The sequence below is a fragment of the Syngnathus floridae genome, chromosome 4 (assembly GCF_059516105.1).
Source record: "Syngnathus floridae isolate MCC-2025c chromosome 4, RoL_Sflo_1.0, whole genome shotgun sequence".
Classification (NCBI taxonomy): domain Eukaryota; kingdom Metazoa; phylum Chordata; class Actinopteri; order Syngnathiformes; family Syngnathidae; genus Syngnathus; species Syngnathus floridae.
Genome location: NC_142416.1, coordinates 3,713,728 through 3,739,295, shown reverse-complemented (window position 1 = coordinate 3,739,295; position 25,568 = coordinate 3,713,728). Strand labels below are relative to the sequence as shown.

At 47.4% G+C, this 25,568-nt stretch overlaps 1 protein-coding gene across 4 annotated transcripts in view; it reads right to left on the bottom strand.

Moving 5' to 3' along the window:
* The window catches only part of galnt7 (UDP-N-acetyl-alpha-D-galactosamine: polypeptide N-acetylgalactosaminyltransferase 7), a 288,442-nt gene that overhangs the window by 38,577 nt on the left and 224,297 nt on the right, over positions 1–25,568 (bottom strand). For 3 of the 4 annotated variants that reach the window (XM_088372323.1, XM_088372321.1, XM_088372322.1), the window contains one exon: positions 2,619–2,747. In XM_088372323.1, the coding sequence (XP_088228449.1) occupies positions 2,619–2,747 (129 nt within the window). Of the gene's footprint in view, positions 1–2,618; positions 2,748–17,028; positions 17,719–25,568 lie in introns of those variants that run through there. The other variant, XM_088372324.1, reaches the window with a different exon arrangement.

Here is a 25,568-nt window from a genome sequence, read left to right as displayed (position 1 = left end):
ATGTCTTCACGGACATCTTTGACGTTTCCCTGCAGCAGGCCATCGTCCCCTAGTGTTTCAAGGCTGCCACCATCGTTCCTGTGCCGAAGAAACCTGCACCGTCCTGCTTCAATGACTACCCCTGACGCCCATCATCATGAAGTGCTTTGAGTGGCTGGTCATGGAGCACATCAAGTCCGTTCTCCCCCCCCACCATTGACCCTTTCCAGTTTGCGTACCGTGCCAAGCGGTCCTCTGAGGATGCCATCTGCTCTGCCCTCCACTCGGCCCTCACCCACCTGGAGAGAAAGGACTCATATGTGAGGTTTGCTGTTTGTGGACTTCAGCTCTGCCTTCAACACCATTGTGCCGCAGCGACTCTTCTCCAAACTCGACGAGCTGGGCCTCAGTACCTCCCTCTGCAACTGGCTACTGGACTTCCTCTGTCAGAAGCCTCAGGTGGTGCGTGTTGGCGACAAAATCTCCGCCAGCATCACGCTGAGCACGGGGGCCCCCCAGGGCTGCGTGCTCAGTCCATTGCTCTTCACCCTGCTGACGCATGACTGCTCTGCGACCTACAGCGACAACCGCATAGTGAAGTTTGCTGACGACACGACTCTGGTGGGTCTCATCACGAAGGGCGACGAGACTCGGTACAGGTCGGAAGTTGACCTTCTGACCACGTGGTGCAGGGACAACAACCTCCTGCTGAACGTCAATAAGACCAAGGAAATCATTGTTGACTTCCGGAAGGGTCACACATCACACCTGCCGCTGATCATCGACGGTGCTGTGGTGGAGAGGGTGAGCTACACCAAGTTCCTGGGGGTGCACATCAGTGAGGACCTCTCCTGGTCCGCAAACACCTCGTCACTGGCAAAGAAAGCTCAGCGCCGCCTGTACTTCCTGCGGAAGCTCGGGCGTGCATGTGCTCCTCAGGCAGTCCTGTCTACATTCTACCGTGGCACCATTGAGAGCGTCCTCACCAGTTGCATCGCTGTCTGGGGTGGTAACTGCACTGAACAGAACCTGAAGGCCCTGCAGCACATAGTGAATACGGCTAGTAAGATTATTGGTGCTTCGCTCCCCTCCCTGAAGGACATTTACACCTCCCATCTCGCCCGCAAGGCAACCTCGATTGCCAGAGATGTGAGTCACCCGGCTCACTCTTTGTTTGACCTTCTGCCCTCTGGGAAGAGGTACAGGAGCCTGCGCTCCCGCACCACCAGACTCGCCAACAGCTTCTTTCTCCAGGCTGTTAGGGCCCTGAACTCGCTACCCCCTTCTGCGTAGCGTGCGGCACTGTTGCGCTATTTTCGGGAATGTCTGCTGTCCGCGCACTTGCTCCTTTTTTTTCTGCTCCTCTTATTTATTTATTTACTGTTGTGTTATTTATTCATTATTTATTCAGCACGCTTTTGTTGTACTTGTTCACTTGTTTGTCTGTTGTGAGCCATGTCTTGTCACCGTGGGATAGGGGGGAACGAAATTTCGGTTTCTTTGTGTGTCTTTGGCATGTGGAGAAATTGACAATAAAGCTGACTTTGACTTTATTTTTCTGTTGGGGTGCCAAAATGTATGCACCTGCATACTTTTGTTCAAATAATGATTGCACACTTTCTGTAAATTCTATAAACTTCATTTCACTTCTCAAATATCATTGTGTTTGTCTGCTATATGATATATTTAACTGAAATTGCTGATCCGAACAACCAATGATTTACAAAGGAAAATCATGAAAATGTCCACTTTAAGTTATTCATGGTTCAGTGTCATTGAGAGCACTAGAACTTCTAAAATTCCTGAATACTCTCATAGGATGATATCTTATCGTTGCCATTAACAATAAATGGCTAGTGGGGCTGCTCACAGCAGCTATTTCATGCAAGAATAGACCAAGACATTCTGGATCACATCAGAATTGGTAAACAGTTCTCTTCATTATGCTGTTCACCATTTAAAATTATTAGATAGTGGTAGGTGTTAAACACAGCAGACCCAAATCCATGATCCCATTGATTGTTAATGTTACCGTTCTCGAGTATTTATTCTGGGTAGGTTTCATTGGGCTAAAAGTGCCATGAGGAGGAAAGCTCTAAAACTGCATCGCGCATGCATAATTCTACTAAGGATTACAAATACAAACGTTGACTTTTTTCCCTTGAGTAGTTTTGAGGTACGCTTAACCTAATATAATCCTACATTTGAACCATTAACTATGACTAACAATATCAGTACTTTTCTAACAACCAGAGATTCACAAGAACAGAACAGTTTCCCCACAGCAGCATACAATGTAGCACCATCATGTGTAACGTTATACGCAGTTATCTGTGAACCAAAAGTAACAGAATGAAAAACCACGGGCTCACAGAGTGGGCAAAATGGATTGAAAATAGCCGGAGAGATGCAAGTTTACATTCTGACCACAGCCATGGTGCCTTTGAGCTCAGTAATGAAAAGCCCACATACCCAACTCACCTCTTGAACTTTACTGGGTACAATAAGGGACATTGATTGAATAAAAAATATATGAAATGGTTAAGGTCTAAATGTCACTTATAAAATACATTTTAATGACTATGTTGTCACTTGGTATATTTCATCATGTAAGAGGGTAAATAATGTGTTGGCATCACCTTGAAATACCTCCATTCAGTGTACTGGTTCTGGTCACAATGTGTGATGATGACAGCTGAATTATCACCTCCTCTGGTCAGACACTGGTCATACTGCATCAGCTGGTTGGCTTCATTGATTCGGAACAGCTGCACACAGACATACAAAATCAGAGAGCAACAAAAAACAACTTTTCTTGAGCCACATTGACTGGGGCAACATGGCTCAGTGGTAGAGTGGTCGTCTCCCAACCCAGCGGTGGGGAATTCCATTCCCCAGCCCTTGTGGTCATGTCGACATGTCCTTGAGCAAGACACTGAACCTCTAGTTGAGCCCGATTGTACGTCATCAGCAGGTGAATGAGGATGCAGTGTGAAGAGTTTTGAGCAACATATCTAGAAAAGCGTTCAGCCCATTTACCATTTACATCTGTACAACGATCCCTTGTTTATTGCTGATAATTGGTTCCAAGAACCCTCACGATAGGTGAAAATCCGTGATGTGGAGTCAATAATTTTACGATATCCACGCAAGAACACTTTATTGTGTTCCTAAACACTTTTGAACATTTTAAAGTTAAAATTACTTTTAGAAACATTCTTAAGGGCTTCATTAAAACTCAAAGTCATAATAAAAGTACCGTAAAGGTGTCACTGCTCCGCTCTGCTCTTGCCGTGCCGGCCAGTGTAATACTTTTTAAACATTTTCAAGTTAATCTGATTTTTAGAAACATTCCTTACAGTTTCACTTAAAATCAAATTCACAAAAAGACTACTGTTAACGTGTCACGGCTCCGCTCTGCTCTCCCCATGCTGGCGCTGGTCCGTGGGGGAGCACATATCGAATGCGGACCTGTGTGCACTAATCAGTGCTGATCGCTGCCACCTGTGACCATGTTATCGGCTGATTAGGCCCGCCAATCTGTGGTGGTTTGTCTGCCTTGATACACGTATGCTTGCCACCTGGATCTGGTATCCCACCTGATTCCCGTTTACCTGATCCGCAGTGTAGCGCGATGTCTGTTTCCTGATTCACTTTTTAGCAAAAGCCTGTTTTTATGATCTGTTCTGGACTCTGTTTGGCTCAACCTTGTGCCTGTCCCCGACCACGAGCTTGCTATAACTGTCTTTTTCGAAGACACATGACGCGCGCTCGCTGACCGGCTTGTTAGTTTGCCTAGACATCCTGGTCTGCCGGCATTCCAGCCCTCGTTGTCTCCTTTAAACTAAATAATTGATTGTCCTACCTTGTTTATGACAAAACAAAGCACAAATCAGAAATACTGCTGATTCTGCTGACGCGGACAAAATGGAAGAGTGGATATGTAGCAGGAGGCTGAGATAAAGCCTGGTTAGAACTGATCTTACAGCTCTAAGCCAATCAGCGGCAAGGATGCAGATCAACATGTTCCCATGGTCTCGTCTCCTCCGCCAATAGTGTGCTGTCAAGGCATATGGGCAGACAAAGCCCTGCGCTCCAAGTGATGCTGCAAAAAGCCGCGACGCATCGTATAGATCTGCAATATTCACAATCGTCGTTACTTCATTTGTTTATTGCACCTATTAAAAAATGGATAGTTGCACCCTCTACAAATTTTTAATAGTCCCTGAGAAACGTTTCACCAAGATCTACCAAAACTTGGAGACATAAAAGTGTTTTACAGCCCAAGACCTACGAAGAGTCTCTGGAGCTCTACTCTAAACTCATCAGGAAGTCGGTCGGTCGGTTGGTCTGTCCGTCCAGTCCGCTCGTCCGTCCATCCATCCATCCATCCATCCATCCATCCATCATCCTCAAGTATCCTCAATCATCCACATCATCCTCAATCATCCACATCATCATCCTCCCAACCCAACCACATCCGCTCATCCTCCCGTCGCCCCACCCCCCACCCACCCACCGGCCGGCCCGCCCACCCACCTCTGTCCGTCCGTCCATTCATCCATCCATCATCATTATTGTCCATAAAGGATCGTATTTTTGAGACCATAAACATGCATCTGGAAACCTCTTCACACAAAGCCTGTCCTGTAGTTGTGCCATGCATAGGACGTAATGCCAAGAACTCTTCTGTTATGCTCAGAATGGAATCTACTCCACGGACGAAAATTGTCAGCTGGGCAATGTCAAATGTGTCCGTGCTTTCATCCACAGCAAGAGAATATGCGATGAAATATTTTCCCTTTCTCACAAGTTGTTCTTTCATATTGGTGGAAAGCTAGTCTACACGTTCAGCAACGGTGTTTCTGCTCAAGTTTACGTTTGAGAAAAGTTGTCTCTTGTGTGGGCACACTGCGTCACAAACTTTAGGCATACAGTTTTTGATAAACTCTCCTGTAAAGGGCCGGGCTAATTTTGCGACCTCTTTTGCCACAATAAAGCTAGACTTGACAGCAGCCTCGCTTTGTGATTTGGCATATATGAACATAGCCTGCCTTGTTTTAATTCTTCCACCTTCTGTAGCCTTTGTTCGGTGTCCATATTCTTGTCTTTGTCTGTGTTTGAGAAGTTTGATAGTGCCTTCTTAGATTATATTCTTTCATTACAGCCAAAATTTCTCCACGCAGAAGACACACAGGTTTTCCCTTTTACCTCTGTAAACATGTAGTCTGCCTCCCACCTGACTTGAAACCCCCTGTTCTCAACGTCCACCTTGCGTTTTTAAGGAGGGGGGTACCTGAAAGTTGATCTCTGCTCTGACTGCTGATGAATAATGAAGCCGCTTGTGCGCGCTGCTGTGACTTTGCGGGGTACCGTTGCATTGTAGGGAATGTAGTATTGGTGCATGTGTTGCTCACGTCTGAGTACATAATATTTATTTTCTTTATTGTTAAAATATTTGTTATTGTAAGTAGAGCAAAAACCTTCATGTGGAAGAAGCAGAGAAGGTAGCTGAATACTGTACTGCTGTTTGGGTTAATTTTATCAAGGAAGACAGAAAAAGAATAGAATAGAATGCCTATATTTTCAGGTATACAAAAAAATTGGGACCGCTGTCCCGTTGGTGTTTTGTCGAAAGGAAAGGGGTGTGAAAGATCGAGTGTGATAGTACAGAATAGAGAATAGGCGGACAATCTATCCATCTTCCGTTGATCTGGGGTTGGGTCATGGGGGCAGCAGCTTTAGGTGGGACTCCCAGACTTCTCTCTCCCCAGCCATTTCGTCCAGCTCATCCCGGTGGATACCAAGGCATTCCCAGCTGAGCTGAGAGACATAGTCTCTCCAGCGCATCCTGGGTTGTCCACGGGGTCTCCCGTCGGTGGGATATGCCCGGAACACCTCCCCATGGAGCGTCCAGGAGGCCTCCTGATGAGATGCCCGAGCCACCTCATCTGGCTCCTCTCAATGTGGAGGAGCAGCAGCAGCTCTACTCCGAGTCTCTCCCGGATGACCGAGCTTCTCACCTTATCTCTAAGGGAAAGCCCGGACACCCTGCGGAGTAATCTCATTTCGGCCGCTTGTATCCGGGATCTTGTTCTTTCGGTCACAACCCATAGCTCGTCCGTAGGTGAGGGTAGGAGCGTAGCTTGACTGGTAAATTGAGAGCTTTGGCTTTTGGCTCAGCTCTCTCTTTACCACGATGGACCGGTACAGAGTCCGCATTACAGCAGACGCTGCACCGATCAGCCTGTTGATCTCACGCTCCATCCTGCCCTCGCTCGTGAACAAGACCCCAAGATACTTGAATTCCTCCACTTGGGGCAGGATCGGTGAGGGCATTCCATCCTTTTCCGACTGGGGACCATGGACTCAGATTTGGAGGTGCTGACCCTCATCCCGACCACTTCACACTCGGCTGCGAACTCCTTCAGTGAGAGCTGGAGATCACGGCTTTAAGAAGTCAACAGCACCACGTCGTCTGCAAAAAGGAGAGATGCAATTCTGAGGTTCCCAAACCGGACAACCCTCAACACTTCGGCTGTGCCTGAAAATTCTGTCCATAAAAGTTATGAACAAATCAGTGACAAAGGGCAGCCTTGGCGGAGTCCGACCCTCACTGGGAATGAATCTGACTTACTGCTGGAAATGCGGACGAAAATCTGGCATCGATGATACAGGGACCGAACCGCCCTCATCAGTTGGTTTGGAACCCCGTACTCCCGAAGCACCCTCCACAGAACTTCCCGAGGGACACGGTCAAACGCCTTCTCCAAGTCCACAAAACACATGTGGTTGAGCAAACTCCCATGCACTCTCGAGGATCCTGCCAAGGGTATAGAGCTGGTCCACTGTTCCACGGCCAGGACGAAAACTACACTGTTCCTCCTGAATCCGAGATTCAACCTCCCGACGGACTCTCCTCTCCAGCACCCCTGAATAGACCTTACCAGGGAGGCTGAGGAGTTATGATTCCTCTGTAGTTAGAACACACCCTCCGGTCTCCCTTCTTAAAGAGGGGAACCACCACCAATCCAGAAGCAGTGTCCCGGATGTCCGCGCAATGTTGTAGAAGTGCGTCAGCCAGGACAGCCCCACAACATACAGAGCCTTTAAGAACTCCGGGCCGATCTCATCCACCCCTGGGGCCTTGCCTCCGAGGAGTTTTTTAACTACGTCAGTGATTTTGACCCCAGAGATTGGAGAGTCCACCTCAGAGTCTCCAGGCCCTGCTTCCACAATGGAAGGCATGTCGGTGGGATTGAGGAGGTCTTTGAAGTATTCTCCCCACCGACTCACAACGTCCCGAGTCAAGGTCAGCAGCACGCCATCCTCACTGTAAACCGTGTTGACGGTGCACTGCTTCCCCCTCCTGAGACGCCGGACGGTGGACCAGAATTCTCTCGAAGCCGTCTGGAAGTCATTCTCCATGGCCTCACCAAACTCCTCCAACACCCAGGGTTTTTGCCTCAGCAACCGCCGAAGCCACGTTCCGCTTGGCCATCAGCTACCTGTCAGCTGCCTTCGGAGTCCCGCAGGCCAAAACGGCCTGATAAGACTCCTTGTTCGGCTTGACAGTATCCCTCACCGCCGGAGTCCACCAGTGGGTTCGGGGTTGCCGCCACGACAGGCACCGACCACCTTACGGCCACAGCTCCGGTCGGTTGCCTCAACAATGGAGGCACGGAACATGGTCCACTCGGTCTGAATGTCCCCCGCCTCCTCTGGGACTTGGGAAAAGCTCTGCCGGAGGTGAGAGTTGAAGCTCTTCCTGACAGGGGATTCTGTTAGACGTTCCCAACAGACCCTCACAGTACGTTTTGGTCTGCCAGGTCGGACCGGCATCTTCCCCCACCATCTGAGCCAACCCACCATCAGGTGGTGATCAGTTGACAGCTCCGCCCCTCTCTTCACCCGAGTGTCCAAAACATGCAGCCGCAACTCTGATGGCATGACTACAAAGTCGATCATCAAACTGCAGCCTAGGGTGTCCTGATGCCAAGTGCACTTATGCTTGAACATGGTCTTCATTATGGACAATCCGTGTTGAGCACAGAAGTCCAATAATAGAACACGGCTCAAATTCAGACCAGGGGGGGGGGGGCGTTCCTTCCAAACACGCTCTTCCAGATCTCACTGTCATTGCCCACATGAGCATTGAAGTCACCCAGCAGAACGATGGAGTCCCCAGAAGAAGCGCTCTCCAGCACTTCTTCCAAGGACTCCAAAAAGGGTGGGTACTCTGAGCTGCCGTTTGGTGCATAGACACAAATAACAGTTAGGACCCTCACCATGGTGAACTTCAATGTGCAGGCGCCCAGCCGGGGGGCAATAAGTATGTTCGACACCTCTCACCTCGGGCAAATCCAGAGTGGAAGAGAGTCAAGCCCCTCTCAAGAGGGCTTGTACCAGAACCCAAACTGTGTGTGGAGGCAAGTCTGACTAATGTCAAGTGGCATGGTGGTACAAGATGGTGTAAAATTGGGTATCGATTTTGGCCCCGGCACATTGGCTATCCCAAAACATGTAGTAGTTCAAACATTTCACCAGGAGATGGTGTTAAAGCTTGACATAGGGTTGACCTGATGGAGCTCGTTTATGAGTGACAATATGTCCACAGCAAACGCAAAGTCACAAAGCCAGTTCGTGTAGCTCAGCTTGGGGAATTTGTCGGATTTCCCCATAAATTACACACTTTCCCCAAACTCAACCAGCAGACACGAGAGTGGTAAACTTAGTCCCCGTGATCCGCATCGGTTTCCCCTAGGAACGTAATAAACTGACAATGACAAAGTCCTCTTGCTCGTATGAAGTTAATGAGTTTTACAACTGGATCCATGACATGATTAAGCTGCAATACAGACTAACTCACTGACTATATCTTCGTATAGTTCCCACACGGCGAATCACTGTCCTGCGTGGTAAAATGATTTTTATCAAATTTGCCTTTTGTTAGGGTTTACAGATTATCTTGATCGTATGATTATGTTGGAATGTAGACTAGAATTATTAACTTTGTTTAAACCTTTTACCTTCCCTTGACTCGGAAAAGTTTAACCATTCAGTTGCTGAAACTTTCCAAATGGTGTGGAAACATTCTTGCTTAGTTAGTCATCTAAAATGCTTCACTAGTTTGTTTCCACGACCTTGTAAAACAATGAGCTGGGACCCTCCCCACTGATTAACCAGTTGCTGAGGTGACCACCAAACATGTCCTATGTCACCCCCACCCTGCTTTCTCTCTCTCCACTTGCAGGTGTTTAAAAGGGCATACTGTCTCCCGTGTGGTTCTTGCAAAAATAAGTTAGAGGGAGCACCACTCTAACATTTTGGTGCTGTGACCCGGATTCTCTCATACCCGCCATCTGGCCGACGGAGGATGACGTGCTGCATTGTCGACAAGCCAGCGTCCATTAGGAAGACCTGGAAAACAAAGACCTGGGAAGAAAATTCTTCGCTGGGCCAGCATCGTAGGTCTGCCTTCGTCTGACAGAGGTGGATTGAAAAAATCCGGCAAGAACCAGGGGACAAGTAAATTAAAGCCCTAAAGTTGTGTGAGTGTGTTGTTGTGAAACGCGTAAAAGGTAAAAGTGCACAGGGAAAAGTACAAGTAAATTGGCAGGACAGAGATCTTAAGTCTTGTGGAAGGAGGGGTTGTTGTAGAGTCCCCCTTCGGATGGAGTGGCTCTTCTGGAGCAGTGGTTCTCAAACTGTTTTATATATGTTTGTAAAATCTCACGTACCCCCTAGAGTACCTCCGTGTACCCTCATTTGACAACCACTGTTCTAAAGAGTACTACTTCGCGTTGGCAGGGCTGGGTAACAGGACTGTTGTCTTTTTTAAAGAGGACTTCGCATAGGGAGGGATAAGAAACTTTTGTGGTTGAGAGTGTAACTGGTAGGATAAATTGACTAATAACAGTTCTAGCATTGATCCACGGCAATAACACAGGCTAGTAGTTTGTTGAAACGTCAATGTAAACCTGCATTGAGGATCTTCAAAGAAAAAAAAATTGAAAAAAAATGTATAAACCTAAAATACCAAATTAAGATGGGAAATAAAAACGGTAAATCTCTAGCTCTTAAAGTAGATGAGAAGTACATGGCAAGTAGATTTTCTAATTGTATGCGGTACATGCCGAAGTGGAAGAAAAAGTATGGAGTACAAGGAAAGTTGAAAGTTGAAATGTGGAATGTTGTGGTAGAACTTTTGGAGGAGAGTGTGGCTAGGAAGCCAAAGGGATTGAGAAAGGAAAGAAAAGAGAAAGAAGTGCATTGTCATTGGTTGAAAGCTTCACAAGAAAGAAGAGAACAAATTCAAAAGACAAAAAATAGAAAGATAAAAAGTGATGAGGCCCCCATTCAATTAAGATTTGAAAAAGAATTCAGGGTGCACAGTGGCATCCTATTCAATGATGCAGCTGAGAGTGCTTATCAGCAACATCTTAAAAATGCGCTCCTCACTGGCCACCCCCCTGACTTAGGCAACTGGGTGAGGAAACACTTGGTGGAAGCGGACACTGCTTGTGTTACAACGACCATGCAGTGGGCCAGAAACGCTGACAAAGTGATCAAAAAAGGCGAACGTTCTGCTGTATTTCATCTAGATCAGTTGTTCTTAACCTTGTTGGATGTACCGAACCCCACCAGTTTCATATGCGCATTCACCGAACCCCTCGTTAGTGAAAAATAATTTTGGGGAAATTCAAGACATAGATGATTTTTATTAGTGCACAAAATGAGCCGTGCATGAACATCACCTTGCTCAAAGAACAAAACCAACACTATGCATGACCTCACAACAAATTACATACTGGCAAATCAGAATTTACACCAAACCTGGGCAAATTACGGCCCGCGGGCCACATCCGGCCCTTCGTGGGTCCCTGTCCGGCCCGCATGAGGCCAATCATAATTTAAAAAAAAAAAAAAAAAAAATTGTGTCGTTCGCACAATACAACTGTTTCGCTTTTATTTTGAAAGGCGTCGCACTTCCGTGTAGCGTGCGTGCATGTGAGCTGTGCGTGTAGGAGAACAGCGCGAAGTAATGCTGCCCTCAAAATGTGTGCTAACGCCAAGAAAAGAAAAGTTGACAAGGAGCAACAAGACATGGACTGCCAAGTATTTCTTTACAGAAATGAAAGGTAAAGCCATGTGCCTGATTTGTGGTACACAGGTCGCTGTGTTTAAAGAATATAATTTGAGTCGCCATTACATGACCAAGCATGAGAAAAAATACATCTGTCTGATAAACAGGGCACATCAGAGGCTGATGCATTGCGAGCAAAACTGCAAGCCCAACAAGGACTTTTTATCAAGCTTCACACCCAGAGATGGAGCGGCTTTGTCATTTGAGGAAAAGTTAAAGAAGTTAAGAATAAATTGTACTGATTAATAATTGTTTTTTTATTTGACCTTTACACAACAATTTCACATAGCTCAATATAAATATAAACAGAATAATTGTATTCTTCTAATTACCAGTACCAACTATTTAACATAAATAATTTAGTGCATTTTACAATGGAAGAAAATTGAGCAGGTTTAAGTTATCGTAGGTGTGGCCCTCTGACACAACTGAGGTTTTTCATGTGGCCCCTTGTAAAAATTAATTGCCCACCCCTGATTTACACAATAAATTAGGTTTGTTCGGACCTCCACAGTGGAGGCTATGTCGAACCCTTGAGACCGACTTACCAAACCCCTAGGGTTCAATCGAACCCAGGTTAAGAACCACTGATCTAGATGATGATGGTAATGATCTAGATGAAGATACAACGGTCGTCTTCCAAAGTTCCCAAAGGGGCGGAGGAAGAGTTAGAGACCAACAAGGTCACAAGCCACAATTCAAATCAAAACCCCCATCAGATTCAGGCAACTGTTGGAACTGTGGGAAACATGGACACTGGTCAAGAGAGTGTCGTCATAAAAAACAAAACCCATCAAAGGGTGGAGGAAGAGGCAGAGGAAAAGTCAAATTTTCAGCATGACGAGCTTCCTCCCCTTTGACCGCTCATGCTCATACAGAGAAAGAAATAATAGATGTCCATACAGCAAAACATGTCATTGTCAGATTATTAGAACATTTTTTTAAGATTATTAGAGCTCCTGTCCATACAAGAAGTATGACAATGCTGTTTGTATGCCCAATGACAAATGACCAGAGATCAAATTGTGTGCACACTGAAGTTAATATTTGCAAATCAAGTGGTAAAGAAATGCAAATGGCTTTTAAAAGATAAATAATCGTGGGCGTGGGCAGGACCAGCTCATGATCGACTGCAGGAAATGGCCAGCGTGTGACGAATCATTGGTGCTAGGACCTACCTTTTGCGCGCGAGAGCTGTGCATGTGTGTGCGTATGTGTTAGAATGATGAAATTGGGTAAACTTTTAGTCCAAAGAAATTGCTAGACTTTGGTATATCCAAATTGCACCGCAAAACAGAAAACATTTTGGAAAATGAAAATGAGCGGAAAAGAGAGACATCTCTTTGCGGGCAGACACTTGTTAGTGTCAAGCCCTCATGAGAAATTCTAAAGAAAAAAAAAAAGTGAATTCAAGACATTGCAATGGTACATTTAATAGGAATAATTGACTGGTTGTGTTGTAAGATTATACAAACTTCTATATGTGAGCTAAATCTGAGAGATTGAGTTCTTTAAATTTGAAAACAAAGAAAAACAATTCTGATTAATTTGCCGTTTGCAGCAGTTTTTTTTTGTTAAGTTTTTTTTGGACTGGTGGATTGTTCTATCAGGTACCTTGAGTTGAAAATGGTATGTTGTGTGGAGTGCTTGGATAAATTGGGACCAATGTGATAGAAAAACTCCTTTTTGGAGACTGTGAGATGCAAATGAGCATTGATGAATGATGCCTGAATGAAAGGACAATACAGGTTGAATGGTAAAATTGTTGGAGACTACTATGTAAAATTAGTAGTGCGACTTTGAAGAAAGAGTGATTTTGAGTAAGTTGAATGCTAAGGAAAAAAAAGGGTTGCTTTTGGATTGATAATTAACTAGAGAAAAAACGGAGAACCAGTAACACATGCAGAAGATGTGTGAACTGGGAAATTGAGAAGCGTTTTGGAAAGAGAGTCAAATTAAATGATGATAGAATCATATGTAGTAAAGAACACATCTTCCAGAAAAGTTTGACAAAGTGTGAGGCATGGGCGTTGCCAAGCCTCAGAAGGAGGGAGGGAGTAAGACAGATAGTAAAAGATAGTCATATACAACACTTTACGACATATGGATTCTGTAATACATTTGGCATCATACCATTAAGTTAAAATTTTCTCAAGCTTTTCAAACTTTTGCTTGAAGCAATCGGAAGATGATTGAAAAGTGACTAAATAAGCTATGAGGAAGTGGTGTAGGTGTTGAGGGCACGCGCTTATGCGCTTCCCTGGCGAATCAACACTTGTTGAAAAGGAGGAGGGGGAATTGGCTGGGCTTCCTGAAAAACTGTGGACAAAGGGCCCATCTGATGTAGGACTTTTAATGTCCATTACCCCAGTACAAATCCAACCAAGATCAGAGAATCTCCTTTAAAACAGGACGCAATAAGTGGGAAAGCCCCTGTCATAAGTGGTCTTTGGTTCGGAGGAATCATTAGGAAGTGCTCAAACTCTTCCCGCAAACACTCCTGTTTGCCCGGTTCAACAGGGCAATAAAATTGACTACAAGAGTTGCAAAAAGCAGACGAAGAACATTCCTTGGCAGATAGCATGATCAGAGCACTCAAACTGAAAGATGTGTCAAATGCAAATTTACTGCCGCCTGAGCTTTCTTCCCCACAGGTCAACAACCGCTCCAAGCCAGGAGACTGGGACGACATAAAGGTCGTCAAAAAGGACAAACTGGGCCAGCCATGGTGGTAGGGGCCATTCCAAGTCTTGCTGACTACCCCCACTGCACTGAACATTGCTGGAAGGGCCAGCGAAGTTTCACCTCAACCACTGGACGTTACAGAGAGTGCTGTACCCCATTTTTGGAGTGGGGGAAGTCTGACTACAAAGGGGCCTTGTCAGTTAGGCTGGGGCGTCTCAATGTTGGTGAAGAATGGAATTTATAAGATCCCCACTCTGACTAGGCAATGGGAAATATCGGTGTCTCTGTCATCCTAGTAGCAACGGGGCTCCACATGCCAGGTGGATCCTGTGCTGCGTTGTGATGGGAGCGTGCTATGGTCTATGGACTCATCTGAACAGACCAAATGACAATGTCGACCGAGGTAAAACATGGTCACATGATGAGAACTCTGAGGACTGGTCATGGGACCCCAGAAACCCATACGAAACCAACACTTGGTACCGGTGTGTGACGTTCACTGTGCGATCCCACACACAGGAGGGATGCTGTGTGTTCCAAACATCCCCCCCCCCCCCTTCCTCCACACAAGTTCACTTGGAGGCCAGAGCAATGAATGTCACTGAAGCGAAATGTATGGCATCCATGGGAGGAGTTGGATATCAACACCGTGCTGTCACAGTCAGTGATGCCGACCCTTCCCGCCCTGGACTTGCAGACGTCACCTGTGATCAGCTTTTCTGGACAAATCTCAGTGTGACTGTTAAAGGACGAACTTTGCCGCAAGTGGCCTACACAGAGAGACCAGCTGGAGTGAACTACACGTTACATCCAAGGTAACAAGACCCACAAATGCATTAACGACGACTGCTCTCCAGGAGGAAACTGGATGGGAGCTTTGCACATCACCGCTGAGTGTCAGGATAAGAGCCATTTCAGGTGGTGAGGGATCTCCGACCAAGATGCTGCACCATCAAACGGGACCTACTTCATACAGAATGGCTGGTGGCTTTGTGGTCACAAGGTTTATCCGATGCTGCCCGCCAACTGGACAGGAGTGTGTGCACCAGTGTGGGTGACAGACCACACCTACAGGATACAACATCATCAGCTGACGACAGCACACAAATCTTCTGGACGTCAACGCAGGGCTGTTGCAACCTTTGACCCTCATGACCCTGTCTGGGGTGCGAATGTTCCAGACGACCATAAAGTATGGTCCGTCGGAGACAAAGTTGTTCATACGCTTTTTCCTTGGATCGGAGTTGGAAAACAAGCACTCTACATCAAGACACTGAACTATCGTTTCCAATCTTTTGTGAATCTCGCACTGCAAATCAACGATGGACAAAATAGAGAGATGCAGGCTATTAGACTGATGGTCTTGCGAAACAGGATGGTCCTGGACTTGGTGACTGCAGAGCAAGGTGGCGTGTGCCACATTATTGGGACTTCCTGTTGCACATACATACCAGGAGAAAATGACACACACATCAACGACGCCATGAATTCACTGAAGAACTTACAGCAGGCCATGTCAAACAATAAAGTCCCACATCAATGGGTTTTCTTTTTATGGCTATTCTCTGGCAACTGGTGGGAACCGCTGTTGAAATTTGTGACTCCTGTGCTTGTTGTGCTGGTGTTATTGTGCTTATTAGTCGTCCCGTGTTTGAAGTCTGCTGCATCAAGATCTTTGTCTTCTACCATGGCAGAGGTGCAAATACAAAATATCAGAGATGTCAAATGTCAAATATGACGCGCTGCAGAAAGGTGATTGTGATGATGCTGTTTAGCCGTGCATGTTTTACAGAAACTTGATTATTTGACCATCGAAAATGTCTCGCAAGTGATGGATACAATGATGTACTGTTTCTGTTTCTGTGTTTTTATTTTTATTTTTTATTGATAGCATTCTTGTCGCCTAAGGCAGAGGGACCAGACTTTTCCTGCATTAAAACATCTTGCCGCAGGTTTTTCACTCACACACTAAAATTGGACTGGAGTATTGAGGAAAAACCTCATCTTCACTGGAAATTATTGCTGTCATTCTTTGTTGTTTTTATCATGTATCACCCTTCACAATCCCCTGAATCCAAAGTCAGACCTCATTTGATCATCGCTGTATGCACAGCGACGAATGACTCTCCACTTGTAGGTGTTTATAAGGGCATACTGTCTCCCGTGTGGTTCTTGCAAAAATAAGTTAGAGTGAGCACCACTCTAACACCTTTGCTCTCCGGACACCAGAGATCTGTTGTCTCTGCCATGCATTCTTTCAAAAACTTGCCTTTGGAGAAAGGCTTGCTATCAATTGCTAATTTGAAAGCCAACAAAAATTTGCCTTGGTCCTTGACTCTTGAATCACAGTTTGTCGGTGAAAAAAGTTCTGCTGAATCTCTAAATTAGCTACCAACCTCTGAACAGTAGCCGCCTATTCTTGTGTTGACTGCTTGCTAGCGTAGTTTGCATGCTTCGTAGCAAAGTGACGGCTGATATTTTACTCTTTGAAAACTGCAACCATTTCTTGGCATATCAGATATACAGCCGTTGATCGCACTTAAGTGAAAAAATATTTTGTTGTCCACTCCTTTTTAAACATTTGGCACTCAATGTCCACTTTTCTTTTGTTTGGTCCGCTCATTTTTACCAAAGGGTGGAAATGGTAGCGAGAAAGTTACACGCTAACAAACATCAGTGTGTCTAAACTAGTCTCCCATTTATTGGGGAAATGGGGGTATTGCAGGGGAAACAATGAAAAGGGGAAATGAATGAGGTTTTTACACATCCATGGCTTTTTACTGTAATTTGGACAAGTTCGGCGGGCTCGATTCAAAAGCCTAACGGGCCGTAGTTTGCCCATGTGGCACAGGTGTCAAACTCAAGGCCCGGGGGCCAGATACGGCCCACCACATCATTTTCTATGGCCCGCGAAAACGAATTGTGTATCTAATTCAATACTAAAATTGCAAATTGTCTTCACTTTATAAAATCATCTTTTTAAAATATTTGCAAAGTTTCTACTAGTCTAATTTGAAAATGCATTATTTGTCAGTTTGTTTTGTAGCTTACTGTATTTTCACGTTTATTAGGCGTGGGTTAACATCTTAGATTTTCTAAAAAATGTGCGGTGGTCCCGATGTGTTTGGTGTTGTAAGGCGGACGTATTATAGAGCGCCATGAGAACGTTATAGGGAGAATTGTGGGCGTGGATTTACTGTACGCCCTGCCCTGTTTATGTGTTGTTGTTGTTGTAAGGCAGATGTAGTAGAGAACGCCATGAGAAAGTTGAAGGGGGAAGTGTGGGCGGTGGAAGTGTGGGTGTGGATTGTATATAAAAGAACGGGTACATGCGTCATGCAAAACATCCTTGTTATAACAACAGTGGAAATGGCAAAGAGACACGCGTATCAAGCACAGTTCAAACTGAAGGCCATCAGCTACGCGGAAGAGCATGGAAATCGAGCAGCCGCAAGATAATTTGAAATCAACGAATCGATGGTTCGCAAGTGGAGGAAGCTGGAAAACGAGCTCCGACAGGTCAAGAAGACGCAGCTGAGTTTCCGTGGACGTAAGGTGAGGTGGCCCGAGTTAGAGGAAAGTCTCGAACAGTGGATCCTCGAGTAAAGAACGAGTGGGAGAAGCGTTTCGACGGTCACCATTCGACTAAAAGCAGCAACGCAAGCAGAACAAATGAAAATTTAACATTTTCAACGAGGTCCGTCTTGGTGCGCTCGTTTCATGAAACTGCCATTTTTCCATCCGGACCAGGACTGCATTGGCGCAGCAACTTTCAGCGGATTATAATGAAAAGCTGGCCATCTTCCGCTCCTACTGCAGCAAACTCATCGCCGACGAACACATCCAGCCCAGCCACATCACCAACGTGGACGAGGTGCTGCTCACTTTCGACAACCCGGTGAATCACACTGTGGAGAAGAAAGGGACCAAGATGATCGCGATACGCACAACGAGATACGAAAAGTCTTCTTTTACTGTTGTGCTTGGCTGCCATGCTAATGGACAGAAACTGCCACCTATGATGATTTTTAAAAGAAAGACTTTGCCTAAATAGAAGTTTCCAGCAGGAGTCATCATTAAGGCAAATGAAAAGGGCTGGATGGATGAGGAAATGATGACTGAGTGGCTGAGGGAGGTGTATGTGAGGAGAGCAGGTGTTTTTTTCCACCAATCACCATCGCTGTCGATCTGTGACTCTCTGCGTGCCCATCTCACAGCCCATGTAAAAAAAACTGATGAAGCAAATTAACGCTAAGCTTGTTGTCATTCCGGGAGGCACGACAAAGCAACTCCAACCGCTGGACATCGGAGTGAACCGGCCGTTCAAAGTAAAGCTGCGAGCGACGTGGGAGCGATGGATGACTGATGGAGAGCACAATTTCACTAAGAGTGGAAGGCAGCGCCGAGCGAGATACGCCACAATTTGCAAATGGATTGTGGATGCTTGGGCTAACATGTCTGCTGGCACTGTTGTGCGAGTTTTCGTAAAAGCCGGCATCATAGCCGAGGAGCCACACGCCACGAAAAGTGACAGTGAAGAAAGTGAACCTGGCATGTCAGTTGGAGATTTCAATGCGGAACCGGGAATAAAAATGTGAATACCAAACTCAGTTTTGCTCCCGCTTCATTTTTAAATACGAACACTTGTATGCCTGTATGTGTGTGTGTGTGTGTGTGTGTGTGTGTGTGTGTGTGTGTGTGTGTGTGTGTGTGTGTGTGTGTGTGTGTGTGTGTGTGTGTGTGTGTGTTGTTGATAAATGAAAATGTAAATGAGAACGTTTACGGGGAAAGTGTGGGTGTGGATTTGCAGTGTGTGCGCGCGTGGATTATATATATAAAACTCGCGCCCTATGACCCGTTGCGCCCTATGTGTGTGTTGACACGACTAAGACTGCGCCTTTTATTACAGTGCGTCTTTTGAACGTGAAAATACGGTATACTATTGAGAAGGAAGTTCTATATAACCATATTATTAAATGTAATGTTTCAAGTATATCTTAAATCATATGTAATCATGTTAACATTCAAACATTTCAAGTACATCTTCAATCATATGTAACATTCAAATGTAACAGGTACATCTCCAATCATATAAACAGGTGTTGTGTAATGTACTTGATATGTTTTATCACATCCTATTTACGCAGGTTATATATCCCGCATTATTGTTTCATGTATTCAAGATTAATTTAGGTTAAAAAGGTGGCCTGTACATGACAATCCCAGGATGAAATGAAGGGGTCAGGACGACCTGGCCATCAGACTTTAAATACACCAAAGCTAAGAACAAACAAACATGTTATGATTAAAGTCCTATAATATGTCATGTCATATTGATTCTTGTCTCCCCATATCGTGTCATGTTCATTCTTCTGTTGATTAACTTGTATGATTCATGAAATAAAAAGACGGTTTGGGATTAAAACGTCAGAGATCTGAGCAACAATCTGTGGTTTTCATCTCTCCCGGCCGAAAAGCTTACACTTGGATGTCCGTGTCTTTCATCTCTTAAATTTCCTACTTGTCATTGTGAGGGTCACTCCTTCACATAAGGGGAGTCTCCCTTGACATTTTAAATTGGTCCTTCGAGTCGGATATGGTGATGGGGCCCGGCACGGGAGGAGGATAGCTACAGTCTGTGCACAGAAGGTAAATACTTAAGTCCTCAGGGTGAGGCTTGTCTCCATGGGCCATCCTGGTTCGGGGCCTAGTCACCATCCAAGCCGAAAGAGACAGAGCGGACCCCCAAGGGTAAGATAAAACTTTGATTTTTGGTACCTAGACCACTAGACAGATTTCAATTGAGACTTGACAAACAGGTGAGGGGCCAGACAAAGTACAGCTCAGAAGACCCTTATGATGAATAAAATAAATGGATTGCATTTTCCCTCGCCCGGACGCGGGTCACCGGGGCCCCCCTCTGGAGCCAGGCCTGGAGGCGGGGCTCGAAGGTGAGCGTCTGGTGGCCGGGCCTTCACCCATGGGGCCTGGCTGGGCACAGCCCGAAAAGGAAACGTGGGTCCCCCTTCCCATGGTCTCACCACCTGTGGGAGGGGCCAAAGGGGTCGGGTGCTGTGTAAGCTGGGCGGCAGCCAAAGGCAGCGACCTTGGCGGTCTGATCCCCGGCTGCAGAAGCTGGCTATTGGGACATGGAATGTCACCTCTCTGGCTGGAAAGGAGCCCGAGCTGGTGTGCGAGGCAGAAAAATTCTGACTAGATATAGTCGGACTAGCCTCCACGCACAGTTTGGGTTCCGGTACAAACCCTCTCGAGAGGGGCTGGACTCTCTTCCACTCTGGAGTTGCCCAAGGTGAGAGGAGTCGAGCAGGTGTGGGTATACTTATTGCCCCCCGGCTGGGCGCCTGCACATTGGGGTTCACCCCGGTGAACGAGCGGGTAGCCTCCCTCCGCCTTCGGGTGGGGGGACGGGTCCTGACTGTTGTTTGTGTCTATGCACCAAACGGCAGCTCAGAGTACCCACCCTTCTTGGGGTCCCTGGAGGAAGTGCTGGAGAGCGCTCCTTCTGGGGACTCCATCGTTCTACTGGGTGACTTCAATGCTCACGTGGGCAATGACAGTGAGACCTGGAAGGGCGTGATGGGGAGGAACGGCCCCCCTATCTGAACCTGAGCGGTGTTCTATTATTGGACTTCTGTGCTCGAGACGGATTTTCAATAATGAACACCATGTTGAAACATACGGGTGACCATGTGTGCACTTGGCACCAGGACACCCTAGGCCGCAGTTCGATGATCGACTTTGTAGTCGTGTCATCGGATTTGCGGCCGCATGTTATGGACACTCGGGTGAAGAGAGGGGCGGAGCTGTCAACTGATCACCACCTGGTGGTGGGTTGGCTCCGATGGTGGGGGACATACCGGTCTGACCTGGCAGACCCAAACGCTCTGTGAGGGTCTGCTGGGAACGTCTGGCAGAATCTCCTGTCAGGAAGAGCTTCAACTCCCACCTCCGGCAGAGCTTTTCCCACGTCCCGGGGGAGGCGGGGGACATTGAGTCTGAGTGGACCATGGTCCGCGCCTCCATTGTTGAGGCAGCCGACCAAAGCTGTGGCCGTAAGGTCGTTGGTGCCTGTCGTGGCGGCAATCCCCGAACCCACTGGTGGACACCGGTGTAAGGGATGCCGTCAAGCTGAAGAAGAAGTCCTATCGGGCCGTTTTGGCCTACGGGACTCCGGAGGCAGTTGACAGGTACCGGATGGCCAAGCGGAACGCGGCTTCGGCGGTTGCTGAGGCAAAAACCCAGGCGTGGGAGGAGTTTGGTGAGGCCATGCAAAATGACTTCCGGACGACTTCGAGGAAATTCTGGTCTACCATCCGACGTCTCAGGAGGGGGAAGCAGTGCAACGTCAACACTGTTTACAGTAGGGATGGCGTGCTGCTGACCTCGACTCTGGACGTCGTGAGTCGGTGGGGAGAATACTTCGAAGACCTCCTAAATTCCACCTACACACCTTCCATTGAGGAAGCAGGGCCTGGAGACTCTGAGACGGATTCTCCAATCTCTGGGGTCGAAGTCACTGAGGTAGTTAAAAAATTCCTCGGTGGCAAGGCCCCGGGGGTTGATGAGATCCGCCCGGAGTTCTTAAAGACTCTGGATGTTGTGGGGCTGTCATGGCTGACACGCCTCTACAACATTGCGTGGACATCGGGGACAGTGCCTCTGGATTGGCAGACTGGGGTGTCCGGCCGGTCTAAACCCGGGTCTAAACCCGGGCCTCTTTAAGAAGGGGGACCGGAGGGTGTGATCCAATTACAGGGGAATCACACTCCTCAGCCTCCCCGGTAAAGTCTATTCAGGGGTGATGGAGAGGAGGGTACGTCGGGAGGTCGAACCTTGGATTCAGGAGGAGCAGTGTGGCTTTCGTCCTGGCCGTGGAACATTGGACCAGCTCTACACCCTCGGCAGGATCCTCGAGGGTGCATGGGAGTTCGCCCAACCAGTCCACATGTGTTTTGTGGACTTGGAGAAGGCGTTCAACCGTGTCCCTCGGGAGGTTCTGTGGAGGGTGCTTCGGGAGTACGGGGTGCAGAGCCAACTGATAAGGGCAGTCCGGTCCCTGTATCACCGATGCCAGAGTCTGGTCCACATTTTCGGCAGTAAGTCGGATTCGTTCTCAGTGAGGGTTGGACTCCGCCAAGGCTGCCCTTTGTCACCGATTCTGTTCATAATTTTTACGGACAGAATTTCTAGGCGCAGCCGAGGCGTTGAGGGGGTCCGGTTTGGGGACCTCAGCATCACGTCTCTGCTTTTTGCAGATGACGTGGTGCTGTTGGCTTCTTCAGGCCGTGATCTCCAGCTCTCACTGGAACGGTTCACAGCCGAGTGTGAAGCGGTCGCGATGAGGGACAGCACCTCCAAATCCGAGTCCATGGTCCTCGATCCGAAAAGGGTGGAATGCCCTCTCCGGATCAGGGATGAGATCCTGCCCCAAGTGGAGGAGTTTAAGTATCTTGGAGTCTTGTTCACCAGTGAGGGGAGGATGGAGCGCGAGATCAACAGGCGGATCGGTGCAGCGTCGGCAGTAATCCGGACCCTGTACCGGTCCGTTGTGGTGAAGAGAGAGCTGAGCCAAAAGCCAAAGCTCTCAATTTACCAGTCAAGCTACGCTCCTACCCTCACCTACGGACGAGCTATGGGTTGTGACCGAAAGAACAAGATCCCGGATACAAGCGGCCGAAATGTGTTTTCTCCGCAGGATGTCCAGGCTCTCCCTTAGAGATAGGGTGAGAAGCTCGGTCATCCGGGAGAGACTCGGAGTAGAGTCACTTCTCCTCCACGTTGAGAGGAGCCAGATGAGGTGGCTCGGGCATCTTATCAGGATGCCTCCTGGACGCCTCCCAGGGGAGGTGTTACGGGCATGTTCCACCGGTGGGAGACCCCGGGGACGACCCAGGACTCGCTGGAGAGACTAAGTATGTCTCTCAGCTGGCCTGGGAACGCCTTGGGATCCCCCGGGATGAGCTGGATGAAGTGGCTGGGGAGAGGGAAGTCTGGGAGTCCCTGCTAAAGCTGCTGCCCCCGCGACCCAACCCCGGATGAGCGGAAGAAGATGGTTGGATGGATGGATGGATCTTATTATTCCCAACACCTCGATCCTGTGATTCGTGCCACCCCCGACTGTGTACAAGCCGTAATAGCATCTGTGTTGGCGGTACAAGCGTCTGCTGAGGTAATCTTGTATCACCCGTTAACTCTTAAGGTGTCCCATGCGGTAGCCAGGGGTTTCACCCCCATCCTCTCCACTCTCACCCCCACCCTGCTTCCAAAGTCAGACTTAGTTCGATCATCGCTGTATGCACAGTGACGAACAAGCTCTCCACTTGCAAGTGTTCAAAAGGCATACTGTCTCCTGTGTGGTTCTTGTAAAATACGTTAGAGTGAGCTCCACTCTAACATTTTGGTGCCGTGACCCGGATTCCAACATGCCCACTGCTGATGGAAGGAGAACGTCGTGCTGCACATTGTCGACAAGCCAGCGTCTATTAGGAGGACCTGGAAAAGAAAGACCTGGGAAGAAAATTCTTCGCTGGGCCAGCATCTTAGGTCTGCCTTCGTCTGACAACAGTGGATTGACGATCCGGAAGTGCAACGAACCAAAGGAAAAGTAAGTAAAACCCTAAAGTTGTGGTGAAACGCGTAAAAGTAAAAAGTGCACGAGATATCAAAGTCAAAGTCAAAGTCAAAGTCAGCTTTATTGTCAATTTCTCCACATGCCAAAGACACACAAAGAAACCGAAATTTCGTTCCCCCCCTATCCCACGGTGACAAGACATGGCTCACAACAGACAAACAGTAAACAAGTATAACAAAAGCGTGCTGAATAAATAATGAATAAATAACACAACAATAAATAAATAAATAAATAATTAAGAGGAGCACAAAAAGAAAAAAACAAAAAAGAGCAAGTGCGCGTACAGCAGACATTCCCGAAAATAGCGCAACAGTGCCGCACGCTACGCAGAAGGGGGTAGCGAGTTCAGGGCCCTAACAGCCTGGGGAAAGAAGCTGTCGGCGAGTCTGGTGGTGCGGGAGCGCAGGCTCCTGTACCTCTTCCCAGAGGGCAGAAGGTCAAACAAAGAGTGAGCTGGGTGACTCACATCTCTGGCAATCGAGGTTGCCTTGCGGGTGAGATGGGAGGTGTAAATGTCCTTCAGGGAGGGAAGCGAAGCACCAATAATCTTACCAGCCGTATTCACTATGCGCTGCAGGGCCTTCAAGTTCTGTTCAGTGCAGTTACCACCCCAGACAGCGATGCAACTGGTGAGGACGCTCTCAATGGTGCCACGGTAGAATGTAGACAGGACTGCCTGAGGAGCACATGCACGCCTGAGCTTCCGCAGGAAGTACAGGCGGCGCTGAGCTTTCTTTGCCAGTGACGAGGTGTTCGCGGACCAGGAGAGGTCCTCACTGATGTGCACCCCCAGGAACTTGGTGCAGCTCACCCTCTCCACCACAGCACCGTCGATGATCAGCGGCAGGTGTGTTTTGTGACCCTCCCGGAAGTCAACAATGATTTCCTTGGTCTTACCGACGTTCAGCAGGAGGTTGTTGTCCCTGCACCACGTGGTCAGAAGGTCAACTTCCGACCTGTACCGAGTCTCGTCGCCCTTCGTGATGAGACCCACCAGAGTCGTGTCGTCAGCAAACTTCACTATGCGGTTGTCGCTGTAGGTCGCAGTGCAGTCATGCGTCAGCAGGGTGAGGAGCAATGGACTGAGCACGCAGCCCTGGGGGGCCCCCGTGCTCAGCGTGATGCTGGCGGAGATTTTGTCGCCAACACGCACCACCTGAGGCCTCTGACAGAGGAAGTCCAGTATCCAGTTGCAGAGGGAGGTACTGAGGCCCAGCTCGTCGAGTTTGGAGATGAGTCGCTGCGGCACAATGGTGTTGAAGGCAGAGCTGAAGTCCACAAACAGCAACCTCACATATGAGTCCTTTCTTTCCAGGTGAGTGAGGGCCGAGTGGAGGGCAGAGTTCAATGGCAAGTCTCAGTGGAAGGAACAGAATAAGAAAAGCAGAGCTTCTTTCTCATTCATTGAAGAAGTGCGTAGATTTTTCTTTGTCTGTTTTTTCCAAGCTATGAGATCTGGCTTGGGTTAGAGTCCCAGTGGAAGGAACATGCTAAGAAACACAGAGCTTCTTTTTTGTTAATCAAAGAAGAGCGTAGATTTTTCTTTGTCCGTTTTTCCAAGCCAATGAACAGCTTGGGTTCGAGTCCCAGTGGAAAGAACGGGCGAGAAAAAACAGAGCTTCTTTTTCTTAATTGAAGAAGGGAGTGGATTCTTTTTTGTCCGTTTTTCCAAGCTGTTTGCCTGAAACTTGTGTGGTTGAGAGTGACTGGTAGGATAAATTGACTAAAAAGCAGTTCTAGCATTGGTCCACGGAAATAACACAGGCTAGTACTTTGTTGAAAGGTCAATTTAAACCTGCATTGAGGATCCTCAAAGAAAAAAAAAAGAAAAAAATTTGAAAAAACTAAAACTACTAAAATTAAGATGGGAAATAAAAGCGGTAAAGCTCTAGCCCTTGAAAGATATGAGAAGTACATTGTGAGTAGATTTCTTAATTGTATGCAATACATGCCGAAGTGGAAGAAAAAGTATGGAGTACAAGGAAAGTTGAAAGTTGAAATGTGGAATGTTGTGGTAGAACTTTTGGAGGAGAGTGTGGCTAGGAAGCCAAAGGGATTGAGAAAGGAAAGAAAAGAGAGAGAATTGCAATGTGTTAGAGTGTGGTT